We start from the raw sequence: 16,127 nt of genomic DNA, 5'->3' as shown, positions 1-16,127 counted from the left end.
AGGCCCACAACAGGTACCTCGAGGTACACTGGAGAGGGCTACATACCACAAAAAGAACTCCCAGCAGTTTTGAGTTAATAAAAGATAACAAAGAATAAGAATAAATAAGTACATTTCCCTATGGAGAAAAATGAATTGGCATGCTATTCAGGCTGGCTGTTTCGGGAGGCAGGCCTGAAGGTCCCAATGGTGGGAAAATGGGTTCTAAGATTTCAGTGTGAATGTGGGAGAAGGCAGCAGCAGGGATGAACTCAGCCTGCAGGCATGGCCAGTGAAGGCTCTCTAGCTGGAAGGACCACCAAAAGGCCTGCCAAGTCACCATGATGGCTGAAGAAGCAGTTCTGAATCCCAGGAGGTGCAAAACTGGATGGCCATTCTGAGGTGAAAAGGAAAGGTTGCTCCCATGGAAACAGCCTGAGGCACAGATCACTCTACACAACGCGGAGGGCTCTGAGGACACCAATGGAGGACAGAGGCTGGCACCCCACTGGCCCCACCTGCAGAAGGTATAGATGTTGTACATGCGAATTATGGGCAATCTCTTAATAAATACTGACTTTTGTAAACTCTTTTTAGTTATAGGGGATGAATAGCATCCTAATTCACAGACTGCCCAACACAACATTTGCAGCTAATGTCGAGGGAAAAGAAGACAGCTTACTGCTTTTCTATTTGGAACATATGCTTTTAGTGAGACACTGAACTCATGGCAGAACATCTAAGCCCCTGGTCTGAGGGTGACAGACACATGGAGGCTCACCGGTGTCCCAGGAGGCTGTGCGTGCACAGGTGTAGGCTGCTGCTGCGAGGACTGAGGAGTAGCCACAGACGAGGGCTGAACTGGGGTTTGAGGCTGTGGGGTCACCTGGGCCTGGGCTGCTGCCTGCACTGTGGGAGTGCTCTGTGTTTGGGCAGCACTGGGTACTGAACCAGGAGTTGGAGTAGGAGTCTGTCCAGAAGATGACACTGGAGTCGATGGCTGAGCAGGAGCTGCTGGTTGGGGAGGTGTCATCCCAGGTGGTGGTGGGTGCTGCAGTGATGGCAGGCCAGCAGCCACAGAAGCAGGAGGTGGCGTTGGATGCAGTGGTGACTGTGTCACTGGTGGGCACGACAGCTGGTTGTTCTGTGGCCCAAGCATGTTCAGAGGATTAGGAAGAGCAGCACCAGGCACCTGCCCCTGAGAGATACAAATACATACACACACATATAGCATGTTTAAATTCTTTCCTTGATTGAAAATACAACAGACTTCAAAAACTGAATGCATGAAAATCTTAATCATGATTTTATAACGTGGTCTTGCTGGTTTCACAAAATGTCCAATTCATATAAGTTCATCAAGCTACATCTAAAAATAATGTGCACTTGCAATAAAGTTAAAACTAACAATTCTTCTACTTTCATTTCATAACTGTCAAATCTCCTGCCTCCAAAACATGTATATCGGGTCCGGCAGCATGGCCTAGCAGCTGAACTCCTCGCCCTGAATGTGCTGGATCCCATATTGGCGCCAGTTCCAATCCTGGCAGCTCCACTTCCCATTCAGCTCCCTGCTTGTGACCTGGGAAAGCAGTTGGGGACGGCCCAAAGCCTTGGGATCCGGCACCCGTGTGGGAGACCAGGAAGAAGTTCCTGGTTCCCGGCTTCAGATTGGCATGGCATCGGCCGTTGCGCTCACTTGGGGAGTGAATCATTGGATGGAGGATCTTTCTCTCTGTCTCTCCTCCTCTCAGTATATCTGACTTTGTAATAAAGGCAAAAAAACAAAACAAAACAAAAAAAACCCAAAAACATGTATATCTATATATATGTATATTCTATCAGTTTCAGAGGCTGAAATTCCTACCCACAGACTGCACCACAAAAAAAGGCATTTCTCTTTTGTAAAAACAGTTATTGGTACACTGAAGTGTTTCAGTATAGTGCTTCCCAAAAAGAGGAGACAGTGCAGCAATATCTGCAAATTTTAAAAAGATATTCTGTATGAGACTGTTGCAAGCAGAAGTTGGTAAAACTATGGCTCACTGGCCACAAGTACTAGCTCTTGTTCCTGTAAATAAAAGCTTCCTGGAAACACAGCCCTATCCATTCACTTCCACGTGGTCTATGACTGTTTCCAATATAACAATAGGGTTGAGTAATTAAGGGTAAAGCTCTGTGCTCACAAAGCTGGAAGTATTCAATATTTTACAGTAAAGGTATGCCGACCCTTGTTTGAGAGCAATGAAACATTATGTAAAATTAAGATTATTTAAAAAGTATAATGTATATGATTATTTGTTATCACTTTGTTATAAAATAAAAACATAAATTTTATCTTCTTATGAAGATTTAGTCAGTTTTAACAAAATAAAAGCAAATGCAGTAAATAAAAGCAAAAGCAATAAAATGAACAGCAAATAGTTTTCAGCTTTGGATTGATTAAAAAAACTTCTAGGAAAAAGAATGTAATTTCAATGATTCTGATGGCTGGTCACCTGGGCAACTGAAGGACACTAAATCTGTTAGAGTGAATTCCTGGGACCCTTCTCATTCCCTTTTTAAAATTCCTATTCTCTTAGGATCATGTTAACCCAAAATACACAAACAAAAACAACTAATGAAAAACTCAAAGATCAAAATAAAGGAAACAAAGAAAAAAATTAAAATCCATATTACTTCTCCATTAAGTACACCCAGAAAGGGTATACTTCAAAGAGGAGTCGTGGCCAAGAATGACAGATCAGAGATGCTGACATAAGAGAATGAAACAAATATTCAACAGTTTCAATTTCCATGCAGTACAACAGGCCCAGGGCCCAGGAAGTTGGCCAGTCAGCAGCAGCATACCTGTGTCACACCTGTCTGGCCTGTTGGCTGCCCCATGCTCACACTGTTCACACTCATCGTCCCACTGGATGATGGGAACTGATTCTGTGGCAGGAACTGGTTCTGTGTGGGCGTCTGAGCCATCATGTTGTTGGCATGTGTACCCAACATGTTCGGAGGCTGAGGCATTCGAGAAGGAGAAATAGCCATCTACGAGACAACGAGCACCGTGAGAGCCACAATGAGGCTGAGGGCAAGAGTCTAGAGAAACGGGACACATCACAAACTCACAGCTCAAAGCCGAGGCCGCTGACTCTCCCTCCCCGCACTGCCTCTGGCCTGAGAACCACCAAGCTCCTGGGCCCATTACAGGTCTTCCCAGGAATCTCCCAACAGCAGCCTACAGGAAGCCATCAAGGACTGTTCAGATAAGGCTTCCATCTGTTCTCCAAGTGTTTAGCAAGCAGCCTTAGAGGAGGAGTTGACAACTCCCTTTGGGCCACACATCTAACCCTGCTGCTCCATTCTCAGAACTGGCTAACAAAGCCATGAATTCTTGTGAATTTGCTATTCCAACAAAGGTAACAGCCAAGAGAGTCTCACTGTAGTAACAAAGATGAAAAACTGAGAGATGGAGGAAATGCAACCAAGTCCAACTGGAAGCAGCAGGTGCTGGAAGGACCCAGAACAAGAGCTACATGCCCTGTCCCAGCCTGTTTGAGCCAGGGCTGCAGAAAGAGCACTTACCCCTGGGACAGAGCCCATGCTGTTCATCTGCACCGAGTGATTCATGGGAGATGCTGCCCGTGGTCCCATGGGTGCTTGTGGCAGCTGGACATTCCCCAAGGACATTGGGTTAAATGAATTCATCCCTGGAAATGTATCTACAATCATTCATCAGGAAAAGTACACACAGGAAGACAAAATTACGACTTGCAAGTTAATGCTAAGTAAAACATGATGGAACGCATAAGCAACCTTTATAATAGACAGGCAATTGCACACTTAATCAGCAAAGATGTTAAAAAGGGACGATGGTATTCACATGATGGTGGTGAGAATGGTCAGGGGTGCACCAACTGCTAGTGCACAACCATGATATGAGGACACAAGGTCAGGTAAAATGAAGGGGAGAGGCTGAGGCAAAATCTGGAGGGTAGCACCTTGCTCCAGTGAGGTGGAGCTGGCAAGAATGGTCCAAGAGCCCCACCAATTTGCTAGAACACATTTTCCTCACTTTCGTTGTTTTTTTTCCTTCTTTTTTTTTTTTAAGATGTTTTTATGGGCCTGTTGTAATGGCCTAGTGGATAAAGTCCTTGCCTTGAACGTGCCAGGATCTCATATGGATGCCAGTTCTAATCCCAGCAGCTCCACATCCATCCAGCTCCCTGCTTGTAGCCTAGGAAAGCAGTGGAGGACAGCCCAAAGCCTGCACCCGCATGGGAGACCTGGAAGAAGCTCCTGACTCTTGGCTTTGGATTGGCACGGCACTGGCCATTGTGGTCACTTGAGGAGTGGACCATTGGATGGAAGATCTTCCTCTCTGCTTCTCCTTCTCTCTGTGTATCTGACTTTCCAATAAAAATAAATAAATCCTTAAAAAAAAAAGATTTTTTAAAATTTTTATTGGAAAGTCAGAGTTAGAGAGAAAGAGAAACAGAAAGATCTTTCTTCCACTAATTCATTCACCAAGTGGCTGCAATGGCCTGAGCTGAGTTGAACCAATCCAAAGCCAGGAGCCAGGAAATTGATCCAGGTCTCCCACATGGATGCCCTGGGCTGTCCTCCACTGCTTTCCCAGGGCACAAGCAAGGAACTGGATGGGAAGTGGGGTCACCGGAGGACACAAATGTGTGCCCACATGAGACCCTGGGGCATGCAAAGTGAGGACTTTAGCCACTAGACTACTGCGTGGGGCCTGCATTCCTTGTTTGTGTGTTTCTTTCCCTCCTTGTTTCTTAAGAGCAAGGCAAGCATCTGAGCACTCATTCCCTACTGCTAAGCAACAGGTTCCCATTACCCCAGGCCTCCAAGCTCCTAACAGGTTTGCATTCATTCCAAATAGCTGTGCAAAGACTCAAAAACTCACATAAACTTAGTAAGCATTTTGGGGCTTGTGTGGTGGCACAGCACCCTAATCTACTTCCAGCACTGGCATTCCAATATGAGTTCCAGCTTCTTGCTTATCACTGGGAGAGCAGTGGAGAATGACCCAAGCACTTCCTTTGGAGACATGAAAGAAGCTCCTAGCTTTGGATTGGTTCAGCTTCAGCTGCTGCAGCCATTTGGAGAATGAGCAAGCAAATAAAAAAGTGCTCTCTCTCTGTAACTCTCTAATAAAAAAAAAAAAAATCTTGAGAGCACGGTGAGACAGCTCACTGGCTAAATCCTTCACATGTCCAAATGTGGATATCTTATATAGGTGCCAGTTTGTGTCCCAGTTGCTGCACTTCCCATCCAGCTCCCTGCTCATGGCCTGGGAAAGCAGCTGAGGATGTCCCAAAGCCTTGGGACCCTGTACCCATGTGGGAGACCTGGAAGAGGCTCCTGGCTCTTGGCTTTGAACTGTATCAGCTTTGAACTTTGGGGCCATTTGGGGAGTGAACCAGCTGATGAAGACCTCTCTAGCTCTCCTTCTCTTCCTGTAAAATCTGTCTTTTGAATAAAAATAGGGCCTGCTAAGCAACCTGCTAAGGTGTGGTGTCCTAGTGGCTAAAGTACTCGCATTACACGTGCTGAGATCCTATATGGGTGCCGTTTAATATCCCGGCTGCTCTACTTCCCATCAGTCAAGGACCGCCCAAATTCTTAGGACCCTGTACCCACGTGGGAGGCCTGGATGAAGCTCCCGGCTTCAGATCGGCCCAGCTGTGGCTCTTGCAGCCACTTGGGGAGTGAATCAGTGGACAGATGATCATTCTCTCTGTATATCTGCCTTACTAATAAAGATATATAAATCTTAAGAAAAATAATAAAAATTAATCTTTAAAAATAAACATAGTAAAAAACATCCTAAGCACTTAAGCACTTAGAAAGTGTCCAGGACCAGTGAAGTATCTCCAGACCATTTCTAGTTCTAACTTTCAACAACAATTCTGTACAATTTGCTCTCCACAGATTTTAGTTTAAATTCATCTTAGGAACAGTATGGGAACTTAACAGAATCCTACACAGAATTCTGGGATGTTCTTCCCTAACACTGCATGAGCATGTGATCATCTTAGCATTGTCTATAATTCTAATAACATCCCAGAAATGGTATTCCACACCAGGACTGGTTCCATGTGCTCCTTTCCCACACCAAGAAATAGAAATATTTCCTCCCTCACTTGTTTAGAGTGCTTCTTTTCTGAAATCTTTCTAAGAATCTATCTTTACTCATTAAAAAAATCCTATTTCCCTTATATGATTATGTTTAATCTGAGGGGCAATCAGTCACATTGGCCAGGGTGACAGCTGGGCAGGGCCAAACCTGGAACCTAAACTCCGGTCTCCTAGGCAGTTGCAGATGAACTAGTACCGCTTCCTCTGAGGGTTCACATTAACAGGAAGCTGGAGCCCAAAGCAAAGGATCTAATCAAACTCAGGTGCTTCAACGTGGTGTCTTCCACCACTTGATTAAATGTCTGCCTCCCCAAAGCACACTTACTACTTTTTTTTTTAAACAAATGTTATTTTTATTTATTTGAAAGTCAGAGTTAGAGAGAGGGAGAGACAGAATCTTCCATCCTCTGGTTCAATTCCCAAATGGCCACAATGGTCAGAAGAAAGGCCAGGCCAAAAATAGGTGCCAGGTGCTTCATCCAGGTCTCCCATACAGGCCATCTTCCAATGCTTTCCCAGGTACATTAGCACAAAGCCAGATCAGAAGCTGAGCAGCTCGGACCCAAACCAGTGTCCAAATGGGCTGCCAGCACCACAGATGGTAGCCTAACCTGTTAATGCCCCACAGTTCAAATACTACTCTTGACTTCCCAGGAAACCTTATCCTATATTCTGGCAACCTCCCAATTCAACAATCACACCACCCATAGAACTAAATTATACTCCTTGGCAAGAAGCAAGTCAAACAAGAGCATAAAGAAGCATATAGGGGAAGGCGAAAGCAATGTGAACAGTGTAACAGTGTTGAATGTTACACTGAAACATACTTTGCAACATAGATAAATACCTTGGGAAACCTGCATGCGATTCACTGGCAGGGGCAGGGGCCCATCTGTAACAGTAAGAAGAAACAAAAAACAAAAATAATCCTTGATTTGTGACTGGATTTCCTATACAGAACCACAAACATAAAGAGAATACAGATTCAAAGGAACTCATATTCTAATGTCAGTGACTCCCTTAAAGGGCTCCCCATACAAGAAAAGCCTCATCCCTCATTCTACGCAGTCCAAGGTAGGTGGTCCCAGCCTCTGTCTCCAGCTCACGATTTCAACAGTGTGAGCAAGCGCTGGGAGAATACACATGTACCTTCTCACACACAGAGACAAACCCATCACACAGGCTAGGATGGCAAAAAGGAAGACAGCCCTTACTTGGAGGTCTCACAGATTGTGTCGGTGGAATCCCAGGGGGCTGAGCGCTTGAAGCTGCTAAGGCTGGCTGGTTACCCAAGATGCCCTGTTTATGTAAACGGGATCTCCGCTTTTCCTCTAGTTCCTTTTGTATCTTGTAGATTTTCTCTGCTAGTAAGTGATAGTATTCATCCTAAAAAGCAATAAAATTCAATGTGAAGCAGTTAAAACTGGGAAAAAATAATAAGTGAAAAGCTTTGTATGTTTAACAAACTAGTAAATTTTTTAAATATGTCCAACACATCTGATAAACCAAGTCCCAAATCCACACTGGTTCCTAGTGACTCTGGAGGACTTATCGAACTGCAGGACTCAATTCACACCACCCTTTATCTCCTAACTGAGCCTCCACTTGGATACTCACTGCCACTGGTAACAATGCAAGTATCATCAAGAACACCTACTGCCAAAAAGATATCCCACAGGTGCAGGGCAGCTTCATCCACCCATTGCCTACTGCAGTGGGAGCTGTGCAAGAAGTCCATGTTTTATGTGGGTAGTCTCCCTGGAGTGTCCTACAGGTGAGACATCTCCCTTGACCACACACAGGCACATCTCTGTTGTAAAGGTTAGCATTAAGATGGATATATAGCATGCAGCCTACCCTGCTGTTAGCAGACTCATACATGTCCCCTTCTACTTTCTTAGCATAGGCGACCAGGTTCTCCATACGGCGATCCTTGAGAGCTGCAGGGTCAGGTGTCGGGAAGATGGCTTGGACACTGGAAGGACAGCACACAGGATCAACCTACTTTCCATGCAGTCAAGTGAGAAGCACAAAAGCGTCATTATCCATGAACAAGAACAACAGTGCAGAGAGAAACTCCATGTAGCCCCTGTCTAGAATATGCATACAAAGTCACCGACTCTCTAGGAGCAATCCTGCCCAACACACTCATCTGCATGATTTTGCTACCATACAAGCAAATTTGTGCTGGATTACTTTAATAATAACAACATTTTAAATATCTGATCTCCCATCCCTTTATCTCTTGTTTTAAAAAGATTATTTGTTTGAAAGTCAGATGTATAGAGAAAAGTCCCTGATTTTTAAAAACTTTATATTACCAAAATAATGACCTCAATAGAAACCTAGCTGATTAACTTCACCTTCCAAGTATGGTAGCTAGCTTGAGAAAGTCAACTTTTAACTTTGAATGTGCTAGCTATGTGACAGGGCTGTTGCATCCCTGACACTCATCTGGCCCAACATGGCCTTGTTCTCAACGGTCTCCACTAAAACAACATCAAGCCAAGAACTACAGCAAAGTCCTAAAGCTAATATCAGAGTTGAGAAGCACAGCTTAGACAGCACTGGGGTACTCTTGCTCAAGTGACATGGGCTTCAGGTCATGCCCTTCTGCGCAGTAGACCCAAGGCTCCTCTTTCTGATGCCCCGGCCCATGGAAGAGCCAGCATCTAGGGTCCCTGCCCTGTCCAGGGCTCTGTCACAGCTACGACTGTCTTAACGAACATCTAGGATTCTGTTACCTAGGGGACCATGGACCATTGAAGAATAAAAATCACATACTGATACAAGTATAAAACCATTCCACTGCCACCAGCCCCAAGAGGCAAGCAATGTGTACAACATACAGCTTGTGCACTAGATGGCTCCGGAGGTCCTGAGTGACATGCTCGTGCCAGCCTTTTCGAACCCCAGTACTGGAAGGAGGTGCTGCCGCAGGCATCGTGCTCAGAGTCCCGATGTTACCAGAGTTGGAGCCATCATTCATCAGGGGGCTAAGGGTGGGGGAACAAGGACATGTCAATCACCTGCTGATGTGGCTCAGCCTTATTCCATCTGAGTAAGGTTCTTCAGTCACATGTAACTTCTGTGTTTCAAAGGAATAACTAATCTATATACAATAAAACCTGAACTGTGCTTAAAAACAGAAACATTTAAAGTGCAATTCATGTATACAAATGAAATAGATGTCTAGGGATCTGATTATTCTTTCTAGCCCTTGCCTACATTCCTGCTCAACAGTGGTCTCTGCTCTTGCTGAACTCTTTACCTGGTGGAACTCTAAGAAAGCTAAAAATGTGTTATTGCAAAAAGAGAAAGGAAACAGCACATGTACACACACACCACCGAGCTCCATTGAAATTATTTTCTCTGTCACACATTTAGAAAAAAAAAATCAGTTTCACTTGATTAGCAGCCCACTTCTGTGTCTGTCAGACAGGAACTGGGTCTTACTTGGTGGCGCCAAGGGAAGTAGGAAGAGCTGATTCTGAAATCAGGTTTGGTGGCTGCTGTTCTGCTGTCATTCCGCCTGCTGGAATGTTCATGGGGTTATTTCCTTTAAAGATAAAAAAAAAAGCTCAATTAATTCCTAAATTTCAAGAAGTTTTGGTAACATAAACAATCATCCCATAAGTACTCATAGGAGTTAGAGTGGTTACACGAATGGCAGTAACTCTGAGTGGGCTGTGCCAGTAACGTGACTATCAGCAGCGCACTCCATCCCACTGGACTCTGTATGAAGACCCTGAGCCATGGAGGTTCACCAAGGACTTAGTATGGCCCTGGGGAAACCATCAACTTTAGCTCCAACTTTAATTCGGTTTCATCAGCAGCACATCCTAAACAGCTAAGCTACCCTGCCTGGTGCCTTTGCTTTTCTTTCAACCTATCAGAAAATAAATTTCAGGAACAAACTACAGTCAGTCAATTTGTCCATAACCTTCACACTAAAGTAAAGAAGAAGCTGAAATTCAGACAGCAGTGTTGCAAATGATGCCACCACTGGGAGTTGAGTGACAGCAGAATTCAGGTTTCAGGATTCCAATCAATCTCCTGACCAGCTTTAATTTCAATATTTGTTATTTCGGTTGTTTTTCAAAAAGCAATAAATAAGATGATTATAATTAGCTATTTTTTAAGAGTCATTTTTAAGTGTAAAATACTCTTTTAGGAAAAAATACCACACTAACACAAGCCTTAACTTCATGGATACTACTGTAGTACAGTTACTACAAGCAGGACATTAGGTGGATGTCTAGCACAGCAGTGAAGAGGCTGCGTGGGAAACATATCCCAAATGCAGAGTGTTCGTATTTCAGATCCAGCTTTACTTCCAACTCCAGTTTCTGGTTAGCAAGCACCCTGGGAGGCAGCACATGATGACTCAGACGGCTGGCTCTCTTGACAGCCTTTGTGGGAGACCCAGATGCAGCTCCAGGCTCCTGGGTTCCACTTAGCTCAGTCCTGGCTGCTGAGAGCCTCTGGTTAGTAAACCGGCAGGTTGCAGCTTTGTCTCCAAATACAAATTAGTAAAAAGAGGAATAAACTATGTCAATTTAAAGAAAAATATTAAGGAAATAATAAGCAGGGAAAAAAAAAGAGCTATGCAGGCAAATGACTACAGGCTGGCAAGCAACATGCTAGGCGACAACTGAAACATCACTTCTTTGGGCTCCTATTGAGAACTTGCCCAAGTTGGCCTGGTCAGTTCCAGGGTTCCATTCACATCAACGTTCTGCTGAGGGCCCACACAGAAGTGCAGCCTCAGTCTCAACTTGTGCACTTGGAAATTTGAGCCACATGACAGGTGATTTTTAAAATGTTTGTTTTCTGTTTTTTAACATATGTCCAAACACGTTGCTTCTTCCTTGTATCAGCCTACCTAGCTTTCTCCTAGAAAATTTTTATTCTAAGTACTGATTTTGAAATACAACAGTAACTGTCAGCAGTCCCGAGTCCCAGCAAGAGCTGCCATTACGGCATGTGCATCCCAGGGGTCTGGAGGGTTGCACCTACCCAGTGGGGTGAGCGTCCGCATCTGCTGGTGGGTCTGAGGCTGTGCTGGCTGCTGGCCCGGAACCTGCGGCTGCAGTTGCGTCTGAGGCTGGTTCATGTATGGGAGTCCGAGAGCAGCATAGGCTCGCTGCATGGAGCTGGGGTCTATGGGATTCGGGTTACTTAAAGAAGTGGCATTCTGCTGCCCTGTGCCAACAGAGCCAATTGTGTTTTGAATTCCACTAGCAGGAGATCCCAAGATGGCTAGAACAGACAGAAAAAAAAGGGAGGAGGGTAAGTGAAAGGAAGAAGCCTACAAAAGATCTAAATGCGACTGAGAAGAAAACAAAATTTTATCAACTTCACACATTTGTATCATAAATAGCAATACCAGGCTAAAAAAAAATTCATGCTTCCATCTTAGAAAATAACAGACCATAAAACTGCAGAGACACCTTAGTAAAAACTAATATGGGGTAAAGTGTACAGAGTTCAAACAAATCAGTTCCAGGAGGCAGTGATTCTTTGTGGGGGTTGGGCAGCTCATCTGTGCAGCCAGCCTCTCCTGCAGGAAAGCACCATGCTGGGCACTCTGGCTTTGGGAATCTACTCAGGAATCACCTGACCAACTATTTCAGTTAACATTTCAGGATGCAACAAGACTTGCATCACTTCTCCAGGCATCACTCTGGCATCACTGACACAAGGAGCTGGCTCTGCCCCAGCGACCGTCAGCAGCTGCCATGTCCTATGCCTGTCAGCGGCCTGAAGGCCAGCCAGGGGCTCCATCGAAATGGCTGACCCACTGCAAAGGAAACACCAGGGTCAGCAAGTTGAACGCGATTCCAAAAGGCCTCCAAATTAACTGAGAGGTGAGCCCGAACTTGCATCTCACCACTCATGTCAAGGTTAACCCACTCCCTGACAGTATCTGTCCACTTGTCTACCCAAACATCAACAATCAATCAATCCATACCCTCAACTGGTGAGCATCTACTATATGGTAAAAGCTTGAAGCTATATGATATACTTTTTATTAATAATTTCTTCCCTTTTTAAATTTCTGTGAACTTTAGAGAAATGTTTAAGGTGATACAATGACATGTAATTTTGATGTATATGTAAAACGCTATCATAATGCCTTTCAAATTCAGAGCACTACGTCTAACAGTAACACTTGCTGTCAGTCATCCACCAGAGGAATTACAATAAACAATTCAAATACTTAGCAGAGCAACTTAATTAAACCAAAATATGTTAAAGGAAAAAAAAAGTCCTGGTAATTACACATTTCATACTATTAACTTTTCTAATAAGGATATTCAGATCTCAAACTCATTAGCACTCATTAGACACAATTACACACACCATGCACCTCATTATTATAAAGGAGAAGCAGTTCCAAAGGCACACATTGTGACAACTGAGCGGCTGAAGCCACATTCGACACCTCCACAAGGAATGTGTCTCACCGCCACACTGCTCACAACTTCACTGTGTGTCCATCACAGTTCTGAAACCAACATGTTGTAGGTGTAAGAAAGAATTCAGACTGCACTTGATGGCATGGTGAAAAGTGACAGAGAGGAATTCAAAGGAACAAGTGGTCTAGGCAGTCAGCGTCTTCAACCACATCTTCCTACCCGCATACACTCCTCCCAGCCACTCTTCTCCAATGCCATTCATTTAGCCAAAACACTCTTTCACTGCCAAGGCCATGCCCCAGCCAAAGGCTATTTCAGGGAAGCTAGTGCTCCCCAAGCTGCTGTGTGGTCAGGAATTACTTCCTAAATGTAAAACTGACTGTATTTTTATTCAAAAGAAAACTATAGAAGACAAGTTAGCATTTGTACCTCAAACAAGTTAAATAAATCACAAATAAGAAAGGTCCGTGACACTTAGGCACAGCCCCATTACACAGAGCTGTTAGATGGAATGACAAGATGTACTTAAAGGTGAGGGACCTGGGGCACCAACTTGAGGGGCAGGGCAGACACAAGGAGAGGGACACAATGCACAAGCCATCAGCAACTCCACTTGGCAGCCTCAGGACGCTCTCAGGGAGTGCTCCGCCAGTCTCCCCGTCATGCTCCGAAGCCCCACAGAGCTGCTCTCACACCGCGTGTCCTGTCCTGGACTCACTCACCCCACTGCCGACTGCACAGTACCAGCTCCGTTCCTGTGAGCGTCTCTGTACTCCCCCAGATGTGGGAGGTAAGGGGGGGGGGCGGGATTAAACCATAATCACCAGCACATGCACAACTGCAGCTTGGACGCATGATCGGACAAAAACAAAAAAATCACTCCTTTATCTTGTTCTAACACCGGAGGTATGTTGAGCGAAATGCCACGTAGAGGGCAGGGCCCGTGGTGTCTCGTGCAGTAATTAGCACCGAGGACAGCAAGACCTAAGCTTCCTGGCAGCCCTGAGAACAAGGTTGTCTATATTTACCAGTTCGCCACTTGATTCACATTCATCTATGTCCTTCTTGCTTTCCAGAGTTTAAACCAGCATTCTGTGCACCACTAGTTCTCAAGACGGCACACTCCACCGTGCAAGGTGCTCCCAAGGGGCTCCCTTGGGTTCTGGCAATCAGCTGACCCCTGGCTCCTGCATGCTGTGCTGGCCTTCAAAGAGCTTCACCAATCTCCCCTGCCTTCCCGCCCCCTCTATCAAACACAAGGCCCAGTTCTTCAGGAAACAGCCACAGGTTTCCTCTTGCAGTGACCACATGCTCAGAGACCGGCCCCATGCAGTAAGTGCTGCTGACTCCCAAGTGTTCTGACTCCCCAGAAAAATCTCCGTTTCCTACTCCTTCTCAATAAAATAAGACTCAATTTGGAAAAAAAATGGAAACTGACACAAATTAAATTTCAGAGAGTTGACAGAGTGGGAGACAATCAAGAAGCAGATCCAACAGCCATGCCAGTCCTCAGCCCTGCAGACCTCTTGGTCTTACCACAGGGTCTCATAGGCACAGCCGAGCACACAACTCTGATAAAAAACACGCAAACCCTTCTGCTGAAGCTTTCCTCAGAAGGGGCTGAACTGTGCTGTCCAAAGGGAAGGAAAAATCCAGCACTAGGCACCACCAGGTAGACAGGCACAAACAAGTACCCTATTTGCTCCAGGCCTTCAGCCTGGTGGAAAGCTCTAGAGTTTACGCAGGGGCACACAGGCTATTACCTAAGCAATGAGCATTCAATCAGGCTACTCTATAAGTTTTGAAAAGGTGGATTTCTGGCTCAATTTAACAAAGGAAGGTGTTTAAGTGGTCAGAAGTGCCTAAAAACAGAACAAGAGCCAGGCTGAGCATGAAAGCCAGGGTTATGATGGCACTGGCGCAGCTGCTGGTGAACCACTGCCCACGTGGTCTCAGCACTGGGGCTGGGGCTTCAGTGCTTAGATGGTCTTCGGGTGATTCTGAAATGGAAAACCCATGGTTGCTAGAATCTTCTCCACAACCCTGGCACAGACAGTTGCCTTTCAAGGCACCCAGTACAGCACACATCAGATCTTAACGTGTGTAAGAGTCACCCAAGGTATTCATCCAAACTGAGGATTAGAATGGGGCCCAAATGTTCACATTTCTAACCAGCAACCTGGCAGTGCCTGCACGGCCCGTGTTAGGCTCATCAAAGTTGAGCAGGCAACAGTAGCTCCTACAGGACAATGAGCTTGGTCCAGTGTCCTCCATGCAGCTGTGCACTGGAACTTAAGCCCAATATGAAGACTGGCTTTGGTTTGTATTTTTAAAAGTCCTAAAGATTCAACTCCACCCCAATTATCTCCATAATAGATGGACAGTACAAGAACTACAAGTTAATTTCTAGAAAACAATTCAGAAAAAAAATCAAACACAAGCTCCACACAGGCCAAAAAGATGGTCTGGATTTTATTTCACAAAACAGTATCAGGTTAGCAGCACAGGTAATTCTGAGTTCTCTCAGTATGGCCGTGAACTGTAGCCGAGAGCGTGGCAGGGTGCCGACCCAGCAAGTGCGCAAGGGATGAGCTCAGTGTCTACAGGATGTGCAGCTCCAAACACAGTCCCAATCCAGCTGCTCAATCCCAGAGGGGGACAAGGGTCCCCACAGGCTGCTGCAGTCCGCCTCCAGCTACCTTAGGACCCTGGATCCAGTCAGACTCGTCCTCTGCACTGTGCTGACACTGTTCTGCTCTCCAGAATGTTCTTTCTTCATTAGGCTGCACAAGCCCCACCTTTCTGTCTAAGGGGGTGCAACAATGCCCCACCAGCACTGCCGGCCTGATCTCAGGCTAAGGGAGGTGCCTGCTCTTGCACGCGCAGTTCCTAGCTGTGGGAAGCTGCCTACACATTTCCCTCTCTGAATCCCTAAGCCGGAGTTCATACACCACAGTACAATTTGCTTTAGGACGAGATAAACAAAAAAATTTATGGAAAGAATGTCACAACTTTCTCATTTGCACAACTTTAAAGTATACATCATTCAAAGCTGAAACTGAATTTAAGAAGCATTGAAAATTTGGGGCCTGGCACGACAGCCTAGTGGCTAAAGTCCTCGCCTTCTTGTGCTGGGATCCCAACCAGTTCATGTCCCAAATGTTCCCTGCCTGTGGCCTAGGAAAGCAGTCGAGGACAGCCCAAAGCCTTGGGACCCTGCATCCGCGTGGGAGACCTGGAAGAAGATCTTGCCTCATGGCTTTGAACTGGTTTGGCTCCAGGCACAGTGGCCACTTGGGGAGTAAATTAGTCGATAGAAGATCTTTCTGTATGTATTCTTTCTTGATATGAATCTGCCACCTTTCCAATAAAAATAAAATAAACGTTAAAAAAAAAAGCATTGAAAATGTAAAAAGGTTTCTTCTTTTACAAAAAACTATCTCATGCAAAATTAATACAAATCCTCCTTGCAATTTTATATTACAAAAGCCACCCTGGTAACACCTTTTATTATGACTAGTAAAGAAACTGTGGTTTACCACTTGAGAGAACATGCACTAAGTCAATTTTCAC

The 16,127-nt window shown here is 45.2% G+C and overlaps 1 protein-coding gene across 2 annotated transcripts in view; it reads right to left on the bottom strand.

The window, feature by feature from the left end:
* LOC121151715 (CREB binding protein) overlaps positions 1-16,127 on the bottom strand; it is a 139,371-nt gene that overhangs the window by 34,939 nt on the left and 88,305 nt on the right. For both annotated transcript variants that reach the window (XM_040973442.1, XM_040973443.1), the window contains 9 exons: positions 11,152-11,394; positions 9,589-9,691; positions 8,982-9,128; positions 7,990-8,107; positions 7,347-7,518; positions 6,980-7,024; positions 3,556-3,680; positions 2,830-3,018; positions 761-1,177 (listed from right to left, as the gene is read on the bottom strand). In XM_040973442.1, the coding sequence (XP_040829376.1) occupies positions 761-1,177; positions 2,830-3,018; positions 3,556-3,680; positions 6,980-7,024; positions 7,347-7,518; positions 7,990-8,107; positions 8,982-9,128; positions 9,589-9,691; positions 11,152-11,394 (1,559 nt within the window). The remainder of the gene's footprint in view (positions 1-760; positions 1,178-2,829; positions 3,019-3,555; positions 3,681-6,979; positions 7,025-7,346; positions 7,519-7,989; positions 8,108-8,981; positions 9,129-9,588; positions 9,692-11,151; positions 11,395-16,127) is intronic.

The sequence above is a fragment of the Ochotona curzoniae genome, unplaced genomic scaffold, assembly GCF_017591425.1.
Source record: "Ochotona curzoniae isolate NIBS_2020 unplaced genomic scaffold, NIBS_Ocur_1.0 contig_2321, whole genome shotgun sequence".
Taxonomy (NCBI): domain Eukaryota; kingdom Metazoa; phylum Chordata; class Mammalia; order Lagomorpha; family Ochotonidae; genus Ochotona; species Ochotona curzoniae.
Note: the sequence above shows the minus strand (reverse complement) of the source record. Positions and strands in the feature narration are given on the sequence as shown.